This window comes from Haliaeetus albicilla, chromosome 17, assembly GCF_947461875.1.
Source record: "Haliaeetus albicilla chromosome 17, bHalAlb1.1, whole genome shotgun sequence".
NCBI classification, from domain to species: domain Eukaryota; kingdom Metazoa; phylum Chordata; class Aves; order Accipitriformes; family Accipitridae; genus Haliaeetus; species Haliaeetus albicilla.
The window spans coordinates 4961578-4985395 of record NC_091499.1 but is presented as its reverse complement, the minus strand read 5'-3'; the positions used below and the strand labels follow the sequence as shown (position 1 = coordinate 4985395).

The 23818-nt window shown below is 42.8% G+C and overlaps 1 protein-coding gene and 1 long non-coding RNA gene across 8 annotated transcripts in view; both read left to right on the top strand.

Annotated features, from left to right (window-relative positions):
• The window catches only part of LOC138689530 (uncharacterized), a 69663-nt gene extending 64404 nt beyond the window's left edge, over positions 1-5259 (top strand). Inside the window, exon 4 of the long non-coding RNA XR_011328366.1 lies at positions 3106-5259. This is a non-coding gene — a long non-coding RNA (uncharacterized lncRNA). The remainder of the gene's footprint in view (positions 1-3105) is intronic.
• Positions 5260-7147: 1888 nt separating this feature from the next.
• OGFRL1 (opioid growth factor receptor like 1) lies at positions 7148-22664 on the top strand. 7 transcript variants are annotated; one of them, XR_011328364.1, is made up of 9 exons: positions 7149-7599; positions 9509-9595; positions 10148-10229; positions 13348-13426; positions 13519-13585; positions 13728-13873; positions 15465-18917; positions 20393-20457; positions 21073-22664. XR_011328364.1 is itself a non-coding variant. In XM_069804610.1 (8 exons), exons 1-7 carry the CDS (start codon positions 7297-7299, stop codon positions 16222-16224), a joined length of 1524 nt encoding a protein of 507 aa, XP_069660711.1. In that variant the 5' UTR covers positions 7148-7296; the 3' UTR covers positions 16225-16231; positions 20393-22664. The 7 variants fall into 7 exon arrangements, 3 of the variants coding, with proteins under 3 accessions (XP_069660711.1, XP_069660712.1, XP_069660710.1); XM_069804610.1 differs by having other exon boundaries at positions 7148-7599; positions 15465-16231; positions 20393-22664; XR_011328362.1 differs by having other exon boundaries at positions 20393-22664.
• The last annotated feature ends 1154 nt before the right edge of the window (positions 22665-23818 follow it).

Sequence of the window (23818 nt, the reverse complement as noted above, 5' to 3'; positions counted from 1 at the left end):
GATGCCACTGGTTCATTCAGCCTGGTCAAACACCGAAGTGAAAGAATAGAGATGTCTTTCCTGAGCACATCAAAGGCTGCCTGCACTCCAGCTGCCAGGTGGCTTCACACTGTAACACGGCATATTACAAAATGAAACAGGCTAATTTTGGAATATTGCACATGCTCACTGTGTTCAGATAATTTTGGTCACTGCATCAGATTCCTAAAGTGAACATTTGTTACCATTATTTGTTAATGCATAACTCAGATTCTCCAGAATCTCAGAAAAAGATCTTCCCTACACCTTGTTAGCTCTCCAGTGTCACTAGAAGCAGAATTTCATCTCTTTAAACTTACCATCTCGCATGCTCTGTTGAGAGCTTTTCAGTGATTTAGCTTACATATTTAAAATGCCTGTCTTAGGATGGTATGGATCATCCTCTGGAGATGCCTGTTTTTCTCCATTGACTACACAAGGAGTGTTGTGTGATTATCTCAGGCCTAGGCATCTACACGTTAAATGCCTCAGGGCATATAAATCCCCTAAATAAGAAGCCTGCTCAGGCTCAAGAAGTATGCCAGCCTGTGTCTCTGGTTAATGTCCTGGAGAACACAACCACACAGTTTTGGGGGGTTTGGGCCTACTCTGAGTACATTGATAAGTCAGGTCCTACACCTGGCACAGGTAGAAAGTGCCCGGTTTAGGAATTCTGGAAGTCAAGACAGGAGATACTGTGTGCTGTCAGATCAGAAATGTCCATTTACACATCCAGTGGCAAAGACAGTCTGTAGTACACCTTCCCCACAGAAATATGGGTGCTCAGGGAGATTAGGGGCAGGATCGAGTATGTAATAAAACACCTAAATATAGTTGTTTACACATAGATGTGTGCCTACAAGCTAACTAGGGGTGTAAGTGCCCATTAGATAGCTGGAGCTCTGGTCATTGTGGTCCACGCAGCTCTCAGAGTGATTCCGCCAACCAACCGGTCACATATAGTAGCGTAGTTGGCCTGCGCCTGTATGCGATAAGCATACACCTAGTAGGTGTATCATTCCCTTTGAGATGTCCTAGAGTAGCCAAGATGACTGCATGGGGCTGGCAGCTATACCGAGGACATACTGAGCCTACGGAGCACCAGTGCCCTTCTGCAGCAGAAGAGGTATACGCTAAGGGATCTCCAAGGGCACTTAGATGCCTACATTTGGGCTTCTGAATCACGCTCTCAGTTTGTCTTTCAGGAAGAAGAACCTCTTTCTAGGTTCCACTGCCAAAATTACTAGCTTGCCTGGTGCAGTCCAGGAGCCCTTCCGCAGAACCTAATGGTATCACCTAACCCTGCGTGAATTTCTGGCAAGTAAATGTCATTTCTTATCAGCGGTGTCGGGCAGCTGACCTGCCGATGCACCGTAGTCAAGCCCTGCTGCAGGAAAGCTGAGCGTGCTAACCCCAGCAGCTGGTTTCAGTCCATCGCAAGGGTAATGTAGGACCCTAGCTATAAATCAGGGGTTGCTGCACAGCAGCTCGTTTAGGCCGTGTTGCTTCTTACAATTGGATTAATTTCCTCTCAAGCAGCTGGCTGCACTCTTGTGCCGTGTTTGAAAGGCCAGTCTGGGAAGAAACTGCGCAGAATCTTAGAGGCTTAAGGACTAGACTGAGACTACTTCTCTGACCACCTAGACAGACCATCTGAAGGTAATACACTCTTTTATTAGTTTGTTCTGTGCTTACCTTGGCTGTGACCCTTTACAGAGCCCTAGTACAAGACAGTCCAATAAACAGGGCTTTAGTTAAGGTCTTCAGGGTTGTAATCATAACCCAGCAAAAAATGGAAGAACTTCCACTTGCTTTCGTGAGCTTAATACGCTGATCTGTAATGTCTAGCATGATCTATGTGAAGTCTTTTCTTTTCTGCAGATTAATTTCAGATTTCAATAGAAACAAATTTACGCAAATATACAACCTGACTTCTGAGTTTCCAGTTAGTTCATCATTTCCAATGACATTCACTAGAGGAAAATTATGGAGAACTTTATAAATTAGGTTCGCCTCCTATAGATACTACATCAGGCTTGGCATTTAGCAATCTGAGGCATTACTGAACTAAAGAAGAGAACTAAAATTCACCATAGGCAGATATTCATTGAGAATGCCCGGTTCCTTTCAAAAATAAGCCAACATAATGTGGTAACAAACCACATTAAAATACCAGTCAGCTACAGCTATGGCATACAAAACATTGTCATTCCTGTCTGGCTTTGGACACTTGCCCAAATATATGTTGGTGTCCAAATACATTCGGAGCCTTGTCCGAATGTATGTTAATAATACTGTAACTCCCAGATATTTCTGTTGTATTGCCGCCTTTCTGCATTTCTAAAATCTACCTTTGTATGTCTAAGTATCTGATATGAATCATTTTATATTACCTCGACTAAATTTCATTTTACCAATGTTATTTATTTTGCCATCTTCTGCCATTTATCAAAGTGGTTTTGTAGTCTACTCATATCCTCTAAGGATGCATAATCCCTCCCAGCTTTATATCACCTTAATATTAGGTTGGTAAGACTCTCCACAGTTGTTAATGGACCTCTCTGGTATTCTATTCAAAACATCCTCCCAAGATAATGATGAAGTATTACAATTACCTCGTATTTAATTTTTAATAAAAATTTACAATTATCACACTGATATACATGCAGCGTTAGCTTCCAGAAAGTGATGTGGTTTCTATTTTGATGTCCTTATAAAACCATGTCCTCATGAAAGAAAAAAAAAAATTTTTCGACTAATCCATGCTGTTTAAAAATGTATATACATGTACATAACCAGACATCAAATGCTTATTTCTTTTTATAAGCTTTATGAAAGTCTGTATCTGATGTATGGAGGTTTGCAGTTCCCTACGTCTTCTATTGTTCTTCAAAAATGGGTAGGGTAAGAACGCCTCTTGCCTGCGTTATGGGTAAGTCAGACTATTTCATAGAAACAGGTCCTGCTGGTTTTAGCACTTAGTCATCTTCTGTTGTACTGGAATACTTCGGTGAACTCAAGTGCCAAAAATTTACCACCTTCTCAAAAATGACTACCAGTTGCAACTGTGAGATGTTTTTCATTAAGGTATGTCTTGTGGGGATCTGTTCAAGCTCTCAGATACCACCCTAACAAGCTATGTAAGGTGCCAGAGCCTCTTCATGAATCCTGACTGCCTCCAGTTCACAACCATAACCAGCAATATGCTGCAACAGTGAAAGAAGACATTGTTCACAGGAAAAATCCACACCGATCTGCCCCACCACATCCAAAGCTTAGAGTATTCTGATCTCAAAAGGTCCAACCCACGTCCTTTTGGGCAGCTAAGAGACGGTTGTGAGTAACTGATGACAAAAATAGCAGATGACTCTTTCAGGGGAGGAACTCTGCTCCGTGTTCAGCTGCCCAACGGTGCAACCAGTTCTCAGTAGGCACAAAGCAGATGCCCCATCGCTGTCTAACTAGTGGTTCTTGCTGGATGTTGATCTACGCAAGAACTGTTTAATCTTCCTTTCCTGAGCAAACTCACTTAGAAACCAGCCACTGCCCAATGGCAAGCTAAAGGATGAAAACTAATTGTGTGAGAGCTGACTCCAGCTAAAACTGGTATTATTTGTCTGGGTACTTGAAACATTTTGAAGGCTTGCATTGTTGGTGCCGCTGCCCTTTTTTAAAGTGCCGTACCAACAATCAGTCAATTTAGTTTCTAATCTGAGAGTTCTTCTAGCCTACCTGCTGGTAATGAACTCCTTTATAGCAGCGAATAACGCCTTACAACAGTTCTGGTTGGCTAGGAAAACCCGCACCACCCTGGCAATCCACCACCAGTGAATTAGGCTCCCGCCAGCCTCATTTCTGTCACTTCGTGCGAACATTGTGCTATACCTAGTCCAAAAAATACAACCCAGTACTTCAGGGAACTCCATCACATCACCTCAGCAGCAGGGACTGCTGTAAGTCAGTCAGAGCGGACTTCTGCTCTTGGCACTGGCTTCCCACAGCAATACCAAGTCAATTAATTTGACTCCCAGTTTTTGTCAGTGGTCTGAGATCCAGATCCTTTAAAAATCCTCCTAAAGCTCTGTGATGACATTTGGCTGACAGCTTTGCCCTTCAGGTAGAGCTGAGCTTTCTATAATAAGGTGCAGTTATTTGCACAAGAGACAGAGATTTCTTGCAGGAAGATCTTTAGTTTGTGGGATTAATTGCCATGCGAACTAAGTAACATCAAAATCTTCACCTGATTTTTGATGCATGCACAGGGCATGCTTTTGAGGCTCTGCTGTCTCTAGTATAAACGCAGTCGATGTGGAGGAGCATTGACAAAAGCTGCAGCAGGGGAGGAGAAGCACGGCTGGTCTATACTGGGACCAGTTGATGTTGGTCAATGGAAGAAGGTAGTCAGCAGGCAGTCAAGTCAAATGGGTTCCAGACATCAGAATTTCTTCAGTCAGTTCCTTCAATCTGTGCCAACAGCGTGGGAGGAGGTATTGTGGAAGCAGGAAACAAATCTGGTTTTCATCCAGATAAGGCCAAAAAAGAAGGAACTCTCCAAAAATGTGAGACATAAGCGTGAGTTTTATCAAGGACTGTGTTCCCCCAACTGCAGGTCTAGCATCCAGCCTTACTGCTTGCCCTCTTATAACCTTTCTTGTGCCTTCTTGATGGGGATTTTTTATTCCATATTAAAACACTGTCCACTGGCAAGAATGAGGCTGAACCCTCCTGTATACTACGTGCATTCCTAGATATCACATTTCAAAAAAGTTCCAGCAGAGCTCGAAAACCTACAGGAAAAGGTCACAAGGATGATGAGAGGAATGCAATGGCTTTCATGCTAGGTAAGGCTGATTAGGATAGGCCCTTGCATCTTGGAAGAAAAACAATAGGTATTGAAGTGACAGAGGTCTATAAAACTGTGAATAGCATAGAGGCAAATAGGGAACAATCATACTCTCTTTCTCATTAAAAAAGAACTAACCAGCATCAAATGAAATTATAATATTTTGTATTCTAAAAGATATACTAGAGGACACATATTTAAACTACGTAACATCGTTTCACTATGTATCAGAGGTCAAAAGTGTATGTAAATGGTATAGGAACAGGTCCATTGATGGCTGTTAAAATGAAGACTCAGATGCAACCTTTTGCACTGGAGGTTTCTAAAGCTTTGATTTTTCATAAGCTGGGAAGAAATGTCAGGGTAAAGACTGGTAAATAAATGTCCCGTTTCTTAAATCCTTTGGTAAGGTAAACGACCGTTTCCAATGCTGGAAGAGTGGGCAAGATTGACCAATTTGTGTATGATCATCCTGTTGTCCCAACCATTATTGTGGAACAGGGACCCCCGCTCCAGTACAGGGGCTAAAATAGAGGCGGGGGGTGTTGGGCTGAATGTTGGGGTGGGGGTCTTGGCTGGGACCACCAGGTTTGATCTTGGACTGAGTGGGAGTAGCTGGGTCCTAAGTAGGGCAGCGGCTGGCATGATGGTGAGTAAAGGGTGTTGGAAAGGCTGAACGGGCTTCATTGATCTCCATGAAGAGCAGAGGAGGAGGAGAAGCGTCTTGGCCAAGGCAGGTGATGGTGGGGGGAGGCAGAGGCACGGGCACCTGAGGCAGACCGAGCCGTAGGACAGGCTCGCAGCTCAGCCACGCAGCTGTGGCTGCATCGAGGCGAGATCTAACTGCAAATAGAGTTACAAATTTGGGCCCAACAGCCAGGGTATTCCCGGTAACTTCCCTTGGTCCTTGGTGCTGGTGCGTGCAGCTTGCACGCTGCAAATGAACCTGAAGGAGGGTCACGCGTGGGAGTGATACCAATGCATCTAAGCGTGATGCTGCGGCAACCTGAGTTACAATCATCTTTCGGTTTATAGAGAGTGGACTGGGAAACAAGAATATATACAGATTATATCACCTCTACACTGATGATCCTGACATCCAGTTAAAATGTTGGTACCTATGCTTGAAGAGGACCCTAGAACGTTGAAGCAGCAGCAGCAGCAGAAAAAAAAGGCACAAAAACCTGTGAGGGAACGGGGAAGATAATTTACGGTGAGAGGCTGAAGAGGCTCGACTTGTTTGGTTTACCAAGAAGAGGACTGAGATGACTCAATGATAGTGCCTATCTTTAGGAGCAGTCACTATACCAGACACCACAGAACTGTCTTTGGGGAAAAAAGGCAGGAATCCACGAGTGTGAACTGAAGCCTGACAACTCTGGTTAGAAATGAGGAACACGTTTTTAATCACGAGGGCGAGCGCAGCCACTGGAACAACGTGCTAAGCCTTCAGCTCATCAGGTCTTCGCTCCAGGCAGTGTTTCTGTCCAAAAGGCCTGCTCTAGCCAAATACAAAATACCCTGCTGCTGCCCCTGCCAAATCTGTCCTTGAATGTCACGTCAGATTTATCCCCAAACTCTCCGGGGTTTTGGGAAGAGCTGAAACCGTCTGGTTACCACCCTATTCCCCCCTCTGCTCCTGTCTCCTCCGCCACCTGTATATTCCCTGAGTTCCACCTCACCGCAACTCTTCCCACGTCTAGCGGACAACAGGTAACGCACCTGCTTCTGTCACCGAACAAGCATCTCCTTCACGCTGCTCTGGGGCAGTCCCCGCTCTTCGCGAGCGACATCTGCACCGCGACCCTTTAGGGCTTTTTTTCCCCCCTTTTAGGGCTTCCCCCCCTTTTAGGGCTTTTTTCCCCCCTTTTAGGGATTTTTTCCCCCTTTTTAGGGATTCCCCCCCCCCTTTAGGGCTTTTTTCTCCCCCTTTTAGGGCTTTTCCCCCCCTTTTAGGGCTTCCCCCCCTTTTAGGGCTTTTTTCTCCCCCTTTTAGGGCTTTCCCCCCCTTTTAGGGCCTTCTTCCCCCCCTTTTAGGGCTTCCTCCCCCCCCCCTTTTAGGGCTTTCCCCGTAACCCTTTAGGGCACACGGGGCTCTCCTCCAAGAGGAGGACCCCCCCCGAGGAGATGTCCGCCATCTCCCCGCCGAACACCCGTTTCCCCTCGGCCGGGGCAGACCCCCCCGCAAACCCTCCGCGCCGCCAACCCGCGGAGCGGGCGGGCAGGCCGTGCGTGTCTCCCGTGGAAATCCCGGCGCCTCCAGCTCCGCCCTGCGCCTGTCCGTGGGCTGGGGGGGGGGAGCAGCCCCGGCCGCCGCTCCGCTCCGCCCCGCCATGCCGCAGCCGTAGGCAGCCGGCGGCCGCTCCCCAAGCCCTCGGCCTCCGGGGCGGCGCGGCGGGCCCGGCCGTGCCCCCCCCCCCGCCTTGCCCTGCCCGATGGGCAGCCTCCTGAGCGGGGTCAGCTTCAAGGAGCCCACCACGGTGGAGGACTGCGACTCCACCTGGGAGACCGACTCGGAGCCCGAGGCGGTGGAGGAGAAAAGCGGGGAACCGCCGGCGCGGCGGCAGCAGCAGGAGGGGGTGTGCGCCGCCGCCGCCGCCGCCGCCGCGGGAGGCGGGGAAGAAGAACCGGCCGAGCTGCCCGCCGCCGACCGCCGGCCCCAGGAGCCCCCGCCGCCCCCTTCGCCGCCGCCGGAGGAAGGGGAGCGGGCAGAGGCGGACGCCGCCAGCCCCGAGCAGGTACCGCCGGCAGGGTACGGCAGGGCGGGGGGGGCGGCCGGCCGGTCGGTCGGTACTCCGCGCCGCTGAGGGCGCCGGGCCGGCAGCTCCTGCCGCTGCCCGCGGAGAGCGGGCCGAGGCGGGCCGAGCCGAGCCCCCGGGCCGGGGTAGCCCCGCTTCCCTTCCCGCCCTCCCCGCTCTGCGGCACTCGAGGGCCGGGGCCGGCAGCCCGGGCCCGGGCGGCGCCTGAGGTGAGGCGGCGGCTGAGGCGAGGCGGCGCGCGGACCCGGCCGTTGCACGGAGCGGCTGCTGAGGGAACCGGCTCCGCGCCTGAGGTGGAAGCGAGCCTGGTTTTTCTCCTCTTCCCCCCGTCGTTACGGTAACCGGCTCTTGGGAGGAAAATGAGGCCTTGAAGTCGCTGTCGGTCCCGCTGCTGCTTCTAGGGAAGGTTCTCCTTTACCTTCAAGGCAGTCTTGAACTCGGCCTCTTAACTGAAGGGGTTAAAAAGCTGAATATTGGAGCGTACGTTGGTGGGTCCGAGGTGAGGAGCTTTCGGAGCAAGTTTCTCTCTTTTAGGAACCCTTGAGCGTGCCGACCCTAAGGAAATTAAGGGCTGCTTTGCCCCGAGTTTTATTGGAGTTGGAACTGAAGGCAGGGCGGACCTGTTAGATGTAGTTTTTCAGCCCGTTTAGATGTATTACTGTTGTATTTGGTTCAGAAACCGCGCAAAATTAAATAAGCGTAAGCATTTTTCCCTTTTCTGCTTGATAGATGGTGATACTAATGCCCGATAACAGAGTGTCAAGGGGCGTCACTTGCTCGAGCCAGCCTGTTTTGCCCGTAGGTCAAAGCTGGTCTTGCAAAAGGAAGAGTGAAAACAGATGCTCGCTGGTCATTAACGTGCTACTGATAAGTATTGGGATGAGCAATAATAAAGGCAAACATCCAGTGCAGTCACAGGGAACTTCCCTTTTTAGGCTTGACTTTAACCTATTACATGTGTATTGCAAGGAATAGGACTACTTCTGCCCTCCCCCCCCCCCCCCCCCATCTGGCCTTTAGTTTTAGTGCAGAGACTTATTTTACGAGACCAAAGAATACAAACCCTTTGCTGCAGTATGGTTTTAAAGAAATTACAAAGAAAATAAAGTTGTTGGTAGGAGGTTGAAGTCTCTGTACACTAAGGCTTCATGTTCTGTTTTTCTTCAGTGTGTGCAGCTTGTTCGCTGAAGTCAGTGGGATTATTTCCATTGACCTTGATGGGCTCGGGCTGTTTTGGGTCACAGCTTCCGAACAGCGGGGGGCCAGTACAAGTTCTCCTACATATGTATGTTCTCTAAGCAGGCTTTTGCTTTGGGGTTTAGTTGTTCCTCTTACTGGGCTTTAAATTTAAGTTCTGAGAAACAAATAATAGAAAATGGTTCAAGAAGGTGTTAGAACTGCAATTTGGCTTGTCCATGACTATTCGTTTTCTTCTACAGGATGCAACGATAGCAATTAAGTCAATGTACACATGACAAATAGTCTTCGCAAATAGTATGTTTTCCTGTTCAAAATGAGTAGTGTCTCTGCATTTTCGTGTTCAGCTACTTATCTCATGCCAGCACTTGCTAGGTTTACTTTGAAGTCTTGCATTTGGAAATTACAATCAACCTGTTGATTTAAATGCAATTCCGTCTCTTTGGAAGGACATTTCATAGTCTTGCTTTTGTATTTTATTTTATTTTATTTTTTAATTTAGGTTTAAAGTGTGTGGTGTTAAGTGTTCAGCAGGGAGATTTGCAGTGTTTGACCAAACAGTAGGCAAATGCGCACTCTTGTTTGTTTACATTGCTGAAATCCATCATGAAAAATAATTCTTTTAATATTACAGAAAGTCGCTATTTAGTGTGTTTGTGTATGGTTATTACCTACTTTCTGACTGTTTCAGGGTGGTGATGGAACTGAGCTGACAGCCAAGCCAAAGAGAAGCTTCTACGCAGCAAGAGATTTATACAAGTACCGACACCAGTATCCAGTAAGAGAATATTCTATGGTTTAAAATTGTGGTTTTAGTAGAAGACAGCACACAACCCAAACATTCCTAAACCTTTGTGGTGCCTAATAAATATGAGAAATGAGAAGCAAAAAGCTGATGCAGAGGCCCAATGTATGCCAGCGGGAGAGGAGTGAAACTAGTGCAACGTCTTTTCATCCCAGGTGTTCATGCATGTGTCAGCCTGGGAACAGTGGTAGGAGCCCAGAAATAGGCTTGTGCCTTGACCATTGAAGAGGGTAAATTATAGAGTTTGGACTTCTTATTATTTGTCTCTCAAGTTCCTTGAGACTGAAGTCAAGGTGCTGCTATGCTTGCTGCTCTAACCTCTGCCTTGGTAGGAGAAGGTACCAGCCAGAAGAAACTTGCAAATCCTTAAACTGAGTCTTTAAGTGCATGAGTGAAACTCTGTGGTTCCTAAAACAACTATGAAATGTTTTTTGTCCTCAAATTATTCAAAGAGCACAATATCACTTTCTGGATACTCTTGATAGGTTTTTGTAGGCTGATAATGTCCTATTTCCTTTCTTTTAGCAGAACTTTAAAGATCTTCGATATCAAAATGACTTGTGCAATCTCCGCTTTTACAAAAATAAAATCCCATTTAAACCTGATGGTGAGTAATCTGTGGCAATAATAGTGATAACAAAAGAATGCTCACTAATAATAGTAACAAGGTGAAACTCTAGTGATAATTGCCATGCTGACAAATTAAAGGTGTATAGTTATATATTGTACCACTTGAACCTCCCGTCTTGGAGTAGTGTGTTGATAACATACTTAAACCAGAGTTAGCTTTCGCTCTAGGGAGGTGGTGCTTTTCTCATACATTTTCAGCATGACGTAGAACAGGGCATTGTTTGTACCACTATTTTACAGTAGTGGCGTTACCTTTTATTAAACAAAGGTAAAGTTGTTCCACTATGCTGCACAAACTCTTGCTGCTTGAATAGGAGTGGCAGGGATCAGGGTGTTGAAAAAGAATAACAACAATAATAAAATTATTTCTCAAAAGTCCCTAGTGGTTTTGGTAGTGGAGCAGGAACCTCATATGCAGGGTTCTGCACAAGCACAGGACTAGCTGAAAGATGACAAACCCTACTCTAGAGAGTTTGCAGTCAAAGTATGTGAGACAAGAGGGTAGCAGACAGATGGGGAAGCAGAAGGAGGCAATAAAACACTCTTGGTTAGAATGACAGACAGGAGTCTTGGCACAAAAGAGCTTAGCCATTGGCAAAAAAAAAAAAATTTGCAGGCCGAAAATAAGCTTTTGAGAGTTTTAGAAGAATGAGGAGGAAGTTACTTTGAAGGTGTTTGTAGAAAGATCCTCTCGGCATGAGAGCAGCTTGGGAGGAAATACTGAAGTGCACATCTGAGTACAGAAGTGAGATGTGGAGGCTGCCATTGAGGCAGGATCCTGTCGGAGGCAGGATCAGTCTCATAGCAACAAATAGGTTTTGATACAGTAGGAAGGGACAGGTCACAAAAGGCTTTGGAAGTGAAGGCGTATAGTTTTTGTTTAATGTTACAAAAAAGGGCTTCACAATGGAAGAATGCAAAGCAAAAAAAGAGGCAATATAAAAAAGCGGCTGTCTAGAAACATGATCATACCAGCAGCATTCAGGGTAGATGTAAGCATGACAAGAGGATGCTTTTCAAGGTCAGGAAAAGGGATGTTGAGGTGCAAAATGTCAAAGTTCTGGTAGGAAGCTGGGTGGGCAGGAATGTTATACAGAAGGATGTAAAGATGTACATATAGGAAAGTTGAAGATGAGAGCTGTTTATAGGCAAGATAGTGATAATATCCTCAGCAAGTGAGAAAACAAGTCAGGTTATGTGAAAGGAAGGTAAGACCTTTGTTTTAATCATCTTGAGCTTTATCTAGATACCTACAGGCAGATGCTGTGTTTTTAGCTTGACAGGAAGAAGAGTTAGACCTGTCAATTACCAGTACAGAGGTAGCAAATTCAGGGGACACTATGCAGGGAACAGATACAGAAAGAAAGAGAAGGCCACTGCGGTCCATGTGAACCTGAGGACCACGTGAACCTGAAACTGAAAGCCAGAAGAGGTTGGGGCGGGGTGGAATCCTTTAAAGTGCAAAATGAAGGAGAAATTCAAGAGGATTAGCCACGAGAAGAGATGGTCACCTAAAATCTGTAAAGAATAAAAGTTCTCTTAATATTTTAGGAGAAAGCCACAGTAGGTAGTGTCAAAGGTAGCTCATAGGTCATGGAGGCTGAAGTGTCGATGGCTGTGAACTCTGGCTGTGCAGAAGGTTTTACTGAGAATGGGAAAGAGTAGCCACCACCTTGACCTAAGTCTGTGGCTCTGTGAGTGTGTTCAGAGGGAGCCTAAGCTACCATGTTAGGGACTGAACTACTGGGGAATGTTATTAAAAAAAGACATTTCTAGTGCAGTACTAGATCTGAAGTTTAATTCCATGACCTGCAGATTTAGCTTGTGGTTCTGACTCAGAGCTGGCCTGTCTGTCTCTCTGCCCTGGAATTGAGCAGCAAGTTTTCCACTACTTGAAATGTAGGTTGGATACAGTGCGGTGGTGGCGGGAGGTCCTCTTGCCAAGGTCCTTTTCCAGCCTTGCCTGCACTGGAAACCCGATGTTCTTAGCAGCCCCTTTGACTCACGGCTTTCAGCATTTCTTGAAGAAAAGTACCAAATGAGTTCCTCTTTGTCACTGAGACTCAAGTGGAAATTTTCATGGGGTGGGGGAGAGAGAGAGAGACATCTCAAATGTATAATAGGGGACTATCTGTGTGGGACTTTGGGCTCTTTAGGCCACTCGTATACTATTTGACTTTGGGAGAGGGCACGCCGCAGTGATAAAACTGTTGTTGGTTTCAGAGTAGAAACAGGCTAACGCTGAACATTCATTCATGGAAAGAGACTGTACAGGTTTTGGAACAAGGAACATCCTTTTATGTACTTTGTGTATTTGTGCAGTGCCTGGAAAAGTGCCCTGGCCCGTGACTGAATTTCATGAGCATGGTCTCAGCACGAAGAATGATTAATTTCCTTTTGCATGTACTTTGCCCCCTTTTTCTATCACTGTGTCTTTCCAAGAGGAACAGACTGAACTCCACAACTGTTTTGAGACCACTAAAAGCTGAAATTCTCATTTGTTGAGCATGACCTGAGAACCCAAGGTCAAACTCATAGCAATGGTAGCAAGACTCAGCCACAGCTAGCTGAGAAAGATTTCCTAATCGCAATGTTATTTGCAGCTGGTGAGATTCCTAGAATGGGAGATTTCTTAGAGTTGAGGCTTTGTTCTACTCAGTTGAGATAGAGAGATATACAGTTTTGTCATGTTAAGGCAATGACAGGTGATTCACAATGCAATATTGTATGTAAGTGCTTTGTTAATTACCAGTCAGTGTGATAAAGGGATCTAGGACATGAGAACTTTTGGAGAAGTATATTTTAGAGAGGCTATTGTCACATACCCTCTGCTGGTAAGTAACTCAGTATAAGTCAGTTGGTTTTATTTATATTGAAATTTGATACATCTCTTATTTTTTAATTAAGTTTTAGTAACTATATTAATTTTAAATTAAAATGAATTTATTTATGGCTGTAATAGACCTTATTTCACATAGTATGTGAAAAACAATTAAAGTATGTATTCTATCATTGTGTTAACATGGCATGTACTTTATGTAGCTGAATGCTGGTTTTGATGGCTACCTAATAGTTTTCAAATTATTTTTATGCAGGGGTTTATATTGAAGAAGTCCTAAATAAATGGAAAGGAGACTATGAAAAACTGGAACATAACCACACTTACATACAGTGGTCGGTCACTTACTACATATTTCTGTTTCAAAGCATTAATTTGATTAAGTGTTCATATACTGTGAGCCATAATGTGCTTTTTCTTTTAACAGGCTTTTCCCACTGAGGGAACAAGGTCTGAACTTCTATGCTAAAGAATTAACTACATATGAAATTGAGGTAATACAAATTGAGCTCAATACAAACCATCACATTAATTTTGATACATAACTGCTTTTTGTTCTGTAGAGTTGTTTTACACAATGCAGAAGTACTCGCTTTAGTGCCACTTAGAATTTTGGATGTATTCTTTGTTTATTAGGAATTCAAGAAAACAAAAGAAGCAATTAGAAGATTCCTTTTGGCTTACAAAATGATGTTGGAGTTTTTTGGAATAAAACTAATTGATAAAACTGGAAACGTAGCACGAGCTGCTAACTGGCAAGAAAGATTTCAGCATTTGAATGAGTAAGTAATGACATGCACTCCACTCTCTAGAATTGCCATAGAATCTCTTTAGCCTTTTGTTTTCTGGAGAAAGGGAAGATATATTTTCCAAAGATTGCCAGGAAAAAGAGAAAAAGGAATAGCCGATGCCTGGCTTGTGTCTGCATGCGTATGTTCCTCGTTCCCCTCTTTTTGATTGTGCTTCTCGCCCATTACCAGTCTAAGTGACATTATTGAATTCCCTGAAAATACAACTTCAGATGGTGCTGAAGAAGATCACCGTTCCAAATTAGTCATGCTACTGAACGCGTTTTCACCTGATCCCAAAGTGCTGCTTCTCAGTTGGAAAGGACGCGTGGTTTACCTTTGTATTCATGTTTTGAGAAAAGCCAAATTCTCCACACCTGTATGGAAGCTAAATAACAAGATTTCCCTCCCTCCTCAAAACAAGAAATATTATGTATTTGATAATTTTTAATTGCAGTGCTTAACTGGAGAGGTTAATCATGCATTAAGTCAAACTTTAGCCCAAATTTCGGCAAATCACGTGTCGCTTTTCATTGGCGTTGTGTGGAGCATAAGTTTGCACTGAATTTTGTCCCATGTGGATTAATTGTATCAAAATCTCTTTTCAAATCCTGTGATCGCTTTCCTAATACCTCTGACCTTAGAGCTGAAGATTGTTTCCTTGCAGTACTTTGTTTTCCCCACCAAAGATTGTTTTCTTGCAGTATTTTGTTTTCCCCACCCAAATGAAAGCTTGTAGGTAGAATTGCTGATGAGTAATTCTGGGTGAATAATGGGAATAATTTGTTATTAATTTTACTTAAATATTATATGAGCCAATAGGGATGTGGGCTCAGACTCAGGCCACAGATAAAACAGGGTTTCAGGAAGCCCAGGTGTGACACACTGCACATTTTTACACTGTAATTGCTATATTCTCACCAGTGAGTAGCTACACAGTTTTAAGTCAGGAATTGGGACTGGTTTTACCTAATTTTAGCCATCTAAAATTTAGGCATTTAAGTTCTACTGTTTACTTAGGCGTACTTTATGAGGGAAAGAGTTCTTCATAAACACTTCCAGAACATAGTTCGTTCCATTTATCTTAGACGCTTCTTACGGCAGTGGGACTCACTGTCCAGAGATGCCTGTTTTTCTCCCAGCACTGACTGTATCAGAAGTGCAGGTAGCTAGTCTAGACTGGAGACACAGCTTTTAAATAACTTAAGTGCAATGGATCCTGTTCTGTAGCTGTATTGCTGCAATACACTACAAACCCCATATTTTATGAAGTGACTGGCTTTTCTCCTCAGAAAGAGTACATACAGCAGAAGGGATCAAAATCAGTACATGCTTTGATTTTATTTTTTGTCAGCCTGTTGCCTCAGTACATTTTACAGACACTAATTTTCACTCACAACATCCTAGCAAAGGAGGTGCTAGCAGGCTTCAGCAGCTGTGAGAAATTAAAGTACAGGAAGCCTGAAGTACACACCTGGAGTGATAAAAAGGAGTGAGGAATTGAAGTTCCAGTTCTGTATCTGTAATGGGGGCAGGGGGAGGAGGGTTCTGATTCAATGGAATTTTTTCACCCTTTTTTCCAAAGGTCTCAACACAACTACTTGAGAATCACTCGAATTCTGAAAAGCCTTGGCGAGCTTGGATATGAGAGTTTCAAATCTCCCCTGGTAAAATTTATCCTCCATGAAGCTCTTGTGGAAGATACCATTCCTAATATTAAGCAAAGTGCTCTAGAATATTTTGTGTATACTATTAGAGACCGAAGAGAAAGGAGGAAACTCCTGAGATTTGCCCAGCAACACTATACGCCCTCAGAGCATTTTATCTGGGGACCCCCAAGAAAACAGAAGTCGGAGGCAAGCAAAACAAATAAAAAGCCAGCATCTCCGATTTCTATTCACAATAGTTATATTCCTAAGCATAAGAAACCAAAAGAGCCTAAGAATACATCAGCAAGTGGAAGCTCTGCTGGTAAAACAACTGAAGAAAGAAAGGTAGAACTCACAAAAAACAGGGAAGAAAATGACCAGGATGAACAAGAAATGAACTGTGATCCTGTTAGGCAGAATAACAGTGAAAAGAACAGCGATACCGATAGCGGTCAGCTTTCAAAATCGGAAGAAATTCATGATACTTCAGACAGAAAGGAGGACGCTTCTCATTCCAAAAAAGATGATGAAAATCTGAACAGTGACTGTGGAAATCACCCAGACACTATAGAGAAAGATTTATGTGACACTGAGAATTCTTCAAATAACATGTCAGCAGAACTACAAGATAATCTTGATAAGGATACACTTTCAGGGGGGACCACCACGAAAAACAAGGATGAGCTCAAATCATGAGTCTGAGGTTAAAAATCATTATATTTCATATTGAATGAAGCAAATTATTCATTGCTCCTTCATTTTGGGTGAAATTTCCATCTAGTGTAGTATAAAATGTTCATGAGACTATGCTTGTTGTGAATACATCAGATTAGGCTTCTGTTTGGTTAATGAATTTTATTTTTCTTCAACTCGGTTGTTTATCAGCAGTCAACCAGGTGTGGCTCTTTAAAACAATTGTGTATCTTCAAAGCTAAGAAATCCATTATCTTTTCCAGACAGATTGCATAGAAAAGCTTATCTATTTTTTTGCCATTAAATTAATTCAGTATTTAAAAAAAAAAAAAAGAAAAAAAAAAAGTGTAACTTACTAGAAGGCCTTGGAACATCAGAATTTTTAAGTTTCTTTTAATATGCTTTAAGTGTTGATTTCCTTTTATGAAATGACTAGAAATTCTTTCAAGAGCACAGTTTTTTCCCTAGTGGATATTTTTTTAGGAACTATGTTCATGTTTAAAGGCAGTATTTGCACAGCATCTTTTACCTTAGATTAGCATCCTTGTTGGAGACACTTCGTAATGGGTATCAAAATGTCCTGTGCAGCTGGGTATCATTGTACATTGAATTAAAGTTTAACTTACAATGAAACTGTATCCACAGCTTTTGGGTACAAAGGAAGTTGTGCTTTAGACTTCTTTTAGTCCCTGTTAGGTTCCCTCTTCTCTTGACTCGTTTGTTGCTACTACTAATTTGCGGGGAGGGATATCTCTGATCACTCAGATTTGGTCTCAGTGTGAAAGCTCTCTGATGATAAGCTATAACAAAACAACTCCCCCAGCTGGGTTCAGCACCTAGAAGGCCTCTGGACAGCTGAAAAGCAGTGTCTTCACCACAAGGCACTGCTTCATCGTCAAAGCCGTCAGAGACAATGTCACCAGGCCTGTCCAGCTGGATCTTACCTGAACTTGGAGGTTTCTTGGCCAGTTTTGGGTAAGGTCTGCACAATGCTGAACACCCTCTTGCTGGTCTGGGAGAGAAAGGCCATCCTGATGCTTTCCTTCCAGCTGTCTCTTTCCTCTCTTTGCTCTCTGTCAGAGGTCTTTCACAGTTTAATGTTATTTTGATGATCAGCTGAAATCTGAGGCAGGCCAGTCTGCTGGCCCAGCTGGAGACCAGCAAGTAGGAATTTCCCAGTTAAGATCTTTCCCAACTTTCTTCACTGAAGGACTGTTTGCTTTCCCTGAGTAGCCTCTTCTGACTTCATGCCATTCAGTCAAACAAGATAGTACCCAGCAAGTTAATTGAATATGAATTAAAAAATAATTCAGGTAGAACTCACACTTTCTACAGCCCTAAAATAGTCTACAACTTCTGTATCTATTTTCTATTTAGAATTGTATATATTATCTACTGCCTTTAATGTATTTTTGATGAAATGTTACAAGGCAAGTGGCTAACTACAGTTAGTGTGTGTGAGAGTGCTACGGGACTTTATTGAAGTCTTATAACTCAAAATGGCAAAGTCTTCAGGGGTTTCAGAGCATAGACAAAATGTCTTGTATTTTTCCGTTTTGCTAATTCCCATCATGGCAGTGCATCATCTGTTGCTTTCCCCAGGTAGCACTGTTTCTTGGGATCAAATAGAATGGCAGTTGGAGATCTTGGTACCCATGGACAAAGATCAGGCTCTTTCCATCCTAAAAAGGCAGGGAAGAAGGAAGACATATCCCTCCTCCTCCTGTGCTGACTTGTAAGGAAAGGAATGTATGTATGTGGATTTTTTTAAGGGTAACCCAGATTGCTCGAGGAGGCATTAAGTCTGTCTGAGCAGAAATGCCCCAGAGAATTCCACTTGCAGCCACTGCCTCTTTAAAGCTGGAATGGTGCTGAGAAGCCTTTCACAATACCCTGGACTTGATCTAGGATCCCCTTGTCCGTGTTTGCCTCTGACCTTCAGAGCAGAAGGGGACAGGAAAAGGCTGAGATAAAATTGGTCCGTGTAGTTAAGGACTCTGACCCCACGCGTACGCACAGGGAGGACAACTTTATGTTCTGCCTATGACTTTTTAAATCTTGAGTGCCTAACCATGCCAACTTAATAGCATTGTTTTTACATAGTTATTTCTTGAATGGCATAAGGAAAATTTATACACTGTGTATGAGGAACATAACTATAAGGTAGGTAGTTATGCAGAGCCTTCAATTTATGGACTTTAGTATTAAGGTTAAACACTTTTAAAAAACTCATGGTGTTCAAGTGAAATAAGCGATGCTGGGGGTGTTATTATATTTATACTGTAATTGGATTGAACATCGATGACCTCAGGAGATCTTTTGTCTACTGAACAAAAAAAAAAAAAAAAAAAAAAAAAATCTTGCTCTAATTTTAGACCAGAAAGCTCTTGGGATGTGCATCCAGAAGATTTCTCTGCAGTACGGTATTCTGTTACTGTGACACAGCTTTCACCTATACATGCTTGCTGGTTCTCTACTCCTAATTAAGTACTTCATGTACTTTTAATCTGGCAGGGCTGTCTGCATTAAGGGCCCAGTGTATCTGAAAATACAGTCAAGAACTTTGGGACTCATATCCTTATATTAAGTTTGCAATATTTTTTTTTTTTTTTTAAATCCTCAACTCAGTATATTTCTATCAATTTTCATAGAAGTGAGAAGAGTAGTGGCATACCAGTTGCCTACAAAGAACTATGGTAAGTGAGGTTTTTTGTGTCAGGTGGGCTCTTGCACTCTGTAATCTTTGTTTTACAGCTTTATCAACAGAATTACTCCCATGGGACACTTCAACTTTGACTAACAAATTCTGCTCTACGTAAAATGTGATGTTTATCATTCTTTTCCATGGAGGAGTTGTTTCTTCTAATTTTGCAAGTGCTTAAAAGAAGGATTCATTGCAGGGCAATCATACAGTGTAGCATCCCATTGAGATTTGTGAGGATCAAGTGGGTGCACTGTATGCATTTCATTACAGGATCATGGCCTTAGCAACCAGAAGCACCCTGTGCTTGAAGTTTCTAAGTATTGGCTTTCAGGTTTACAGTACAGTATATGTTGAAATGATTGTATTCTCATAAGTGCCAGTACTTAATTATACTTAATTATTTAACCGTTACTTCAGAAACTGAGGATGTGCAAAGAAAGTCAGCACATTTGCTCACTGTTAAAACTTAGTTTTGTCTCTCTATTATGCTTAAGTATTCAGGGATTTCTGTGTACTTACTACGATAATGTGTTTTGGCCCAGTGTTTTACTGGAATCTGAGCTATTAATTTATTAATTGAACAGAATCTCCCATACAGGTGTTCTTTCCTAATAAGTATATCTGAGTAGCCTCTCGTACTGCTAAGCAGGAGTAACGTGTATATGCACATGCCTGTGAATTTGATTTTACGTATCCTGCGGTGAGGAGATACGAACGCGCAACTTGACAAAATGTTACTGAGTACACGCATGGAAGTGAAGGCGATCGTACAAATCATGCAAAAATGCAGCACGTTAGTTACAGATCTGTGCCGTACTATCCAGGACGTAACTCTGCCTTGGTACCTGGTTCGGTGTTGGTGTAGAGACTGAAAGCTTGGGTACATGAGGTGTGCACTGCAGACCGTTCGGATAAGAAGAGCAGATACGCGTGTGCATGTATCTAGGAGCAGAACTGAGCTCTTGGTGTCCGTATTGCTCATATTTAAAGGCATGAACCTGAAGGATGCTAAAAATATTTGCAATAAACCTTTGAGAGCTGTTCCCTGGCTTGGTCAGCTCCCCAGTTTCCTGCTCTACGATTGCAGCAGTCTGATGTATTAGGTATTTGTATAATCATAGTTAATATTTCATGTAACCTAGTGTAAGCTTCCTTGAATTATTCCAGGATAATTCTAATAATCTGCAGTTGCATATACCTGTATTATAACCAGAAAGTTTACAGACTTTAGAAGCTTTGTGTAATTTTGATGGATGAGCTAATAAGGTAAGTCAAGGCAGATTTACTAGATTCAAATGGAAAATGGGTCTTGTTTGTTTTTAAATAAAATTTATGTATATCTGTTTAATTGAATTATTTTTTTGCACCTTTCTTTTCCTGACAGTTGTGATGCTACTGATCACAAAATATAGTAAGATATACATGTTTAAGTGAAAATGTAATTCTTATTACGCCATACTTTTACAGGTAACATACCATGTTGAATTTCCTTGACAAAAGCTGTATTTATGAATAAGAAGCAAGTATATGAAGTAAGTTTTGCCATTAATAAAAGTGTGACAATATCACGCTAATGATGTACATTGTCGTAAGAGCTACCAGTGTGGATCAGAGCCAAAGATGTTTCTAGCCTTGTATCCTGCCTCCAGCAGTGGCCACCAACAGATGGTGTGAAATAAAGAACAGCTAAGGTGACCCCATTTTTCTCCAGGAATTTTTCCATTTTTGAGCTCATGGTTTCTTTCAGCCTCCACAATCCCTTGTGGCTGTGAGTTCCGTGTTTTAATTCTGTTTTGTGTGGAAAAAGGAATCTCTTGTTTGCCTCAGATCTGTTTATTCAAGAATTGCTAGTGCATTTAAACACAGTTACTAAAAGTACTGTAAGATGCACAGTAATCCACTTCAAGTCAGTTTTTAAAAGCTGTAGGAGATTCTAGTGATAAAATACCTGCTTAGGCAGAAAATGTCCTGTGTTTCTATCCTTAGGCAGAAGATGTCTGCTTAGGAAGAAAACTTGTCCTATGTTGATGACAATATTATCTTGCTTGTCCCTTCTGAATAAATTTTTATACATAAATCCTTTTGTATGAAGTATTAAAAGTTAAATTCCAACTGCAAAACAGATTTTTTTTTTTTTTTCCTATCAGTGTAAAAGCAAGATCAGTCAAAGGCAAAACCTATTCCTAGCCCACATCTGAGTGAGGTACCTCTGGATGTGGAGACACCAGCATCAATGGGTGTAACGTTGTGATCATGTAGAAGGCAGAAATACTATCTGGGATTTGCTGAGAACCATACTCCTCATTCCACATTTTGGTAACTTATTTTGATACGAGTCCCTGGTTCAAATTGCAATTGGAGTAACTGCTCAAAAGGTGTTTTTGATGGCCATCGGAGCCTGAAAATGAGGGATGGGTCAAAAAGGCCTGAGCATGAGCAACCCGCCCTCCATTCATGTCACGGTCAACACCATAGGTTGACAACTAACAGGTTCTTAGATGCAGTTCTCCAAGGGGAATGTAAATTGTGTGTCTCTAATATCTCTGTGCTCTGTATTGCCTGTGAACTATTTATTTTCCTGAAAGCTGTGTTCCTTTTACAGCCCACGTTCTTAAGTATACTTACTTAAGACCATCGGGGAAAGGAAGAGTTTATTTTAAAGAGTGTATTTAATACATGCCATACCTAATGGACTCCTAAAATATAGTTCAAAAGCTATAGAGACCAATTAAATAGAGACCTCTTCTGGCTTTATATTTATCTTCACCTTTATTTTCAAAAGCATTAAGCTGTTTGCTGTAAAATAACAAACGTGAGAATTGGCAAATTGTTCTGAAAGAAGTCTCTTACTTCTTAGAAACTCAGCACTTTTTAATTCTACCACGCTTACAAGTCTAGTGGCGTATTCATCAACAAAAATTTATTGTGAAATATATTGAATGTATTTACTACTGTGGCTAACTATGTGAAAATTATTGTTTTGCAGTAAAAAAGGTTATGGCGTTTATATTTTGAGGATCTGCTGAAGCATGTTTGCTAATCCTTAGTTGCTCTTTTTTCTGTGTTTTAACCTATTCCATAGTTGTTTGCCTTTTATGCAGTTTGAGTTGAGCAACAGATGATTAGGTATAGTTTTGCACTGATAAAATTTGGAAATATCGTAGACTTCATTGTTAAAATGTATTCTAAGAAAAAAGTGCAGTAAAAAAAACCAAACCAAAACCCAACAATTTTTACTTGCAAAATGAAACAGCTACATGTCAGTTTTTATGAATGGTCCTGCTCTCTTCTCTGTATTCCTTTGCAGTGTTTAATTACAGAATGCCGTGCATGTTTGGTAGTACCAATACCATATGTATGTGGTAGGAGTGGTAACCAGTTTCTGGATTTGTAATGCACTATAAAGATATATTTTATAATTCTGTAACTGTATGGCAGTGTTATGCCAAAAAAATTGTATAAACATAAAAAGCAATAGTTTATGTTGCTTACTGCTATATTTTAAATCGTTTGTAAAATGAAATACTTGGATTTCCTTTCAGGTAAATATATTTTTAATAACAGCAGCCAAAAACTCTAAACTAATAAAGCTTCTTCATTTAGCAGCATTGTTTTAGCAACATGTACAAATATTGTGTAGCTCTAATAATGTGTAATTGCTGTTCGGCGCTTGTTTGTATAGTCTTCTGTAAATGTATTAACACTTAAAAGTAGGGCATTAAAGGCTCTGGTCTTCCTTTTTTGTTGTCAGTGGCAAAACCACCATGGATAGCAGAGGAACAAGGGAAGGCCCAGAGTGAGCTTTACAAAAAGCTCGGGTGGTTGGTTTTTTTTAATTTAAGAAAAATATATACTATGAAAACACTGTTAACATTAAAGGGTAGAATATCCGTTATGATGGTGGAGGCAGAAACCCCCTGGAGCAGTGCCAGCAACTGGCTACTGCTGCTTAAACTTAGCAGGGAAACATTTAACCTGCTGGTTGTATTTGTCCTGCGCTGAAGCTGTAGAATTGGATGGCTTCAGCTACTTTGCCCCCTCATTTTGTAGTAGACTGTTACTCACACGGTGGGACTGCAGATTTATGTAGCTCTCTAAAGGGCTCAGCAGGTTTGGAGAGGATTTCCTATTCTCACACGTTTCTTCTCAAAGCGAGGAGGAGCAGGTGCTCCTTACGTGGAAGGAGGGCCTCGTACGTGGTCAGTGTCTCGAATGAAGCTTGGCATTAATGTGGCTATATTAACTTACCTCCACGTTGTCAGGTCATCCAGGGATGGGCTCGAACTGGTAGGCAATAACACGATGTGTCAGCATGTTGTTTCCCCAGAAACTTCAGTTACAGCTCCCTGAGGCAACTGCGATGGTTCATCTGCTTGTTGGCAAAGACCGGCTGCAAGGCAGTTGCCCTCTCCTACCCTTGGAGCATAAATTTCACAACTAGAAGGGCCATGGCCTGTATGGAGACATTTCATTATGTTGCCGGCTCTCATACCAGCAACTCCAGGCTTTGAGCACGTCTGCAGTAAAAAGATTATTCCTGGGTAGAGCACCGACGCTCGTGGGTGCCAGAGCCACGTCTGAGAAGTTTTCTTGGGGCTCATTACAAAGGTAAGCGCGTAGACCGATATCCCAAGTCTAGCTGGCCCTAGTTAAATTAAGACAAACCAGCTTCTGGAGGAGGTGGAACACGGGGGTGATGGGCTCAGCACCCCGCGCCTCGCCTGCTGCCTCCCCCAGCCAAAGGGGCAGGCACCCGCTTGGGCACACAGTGACACGACATCTGGCCGCTGGGGGCCAACCCCTCCGTCCCACCTCCACGAAAATACCATGGTGGATGGAAATACGTGCGTATCTCTCGGGGCGCGCATTCGCCTACTTTGCTTTATTTTGGGG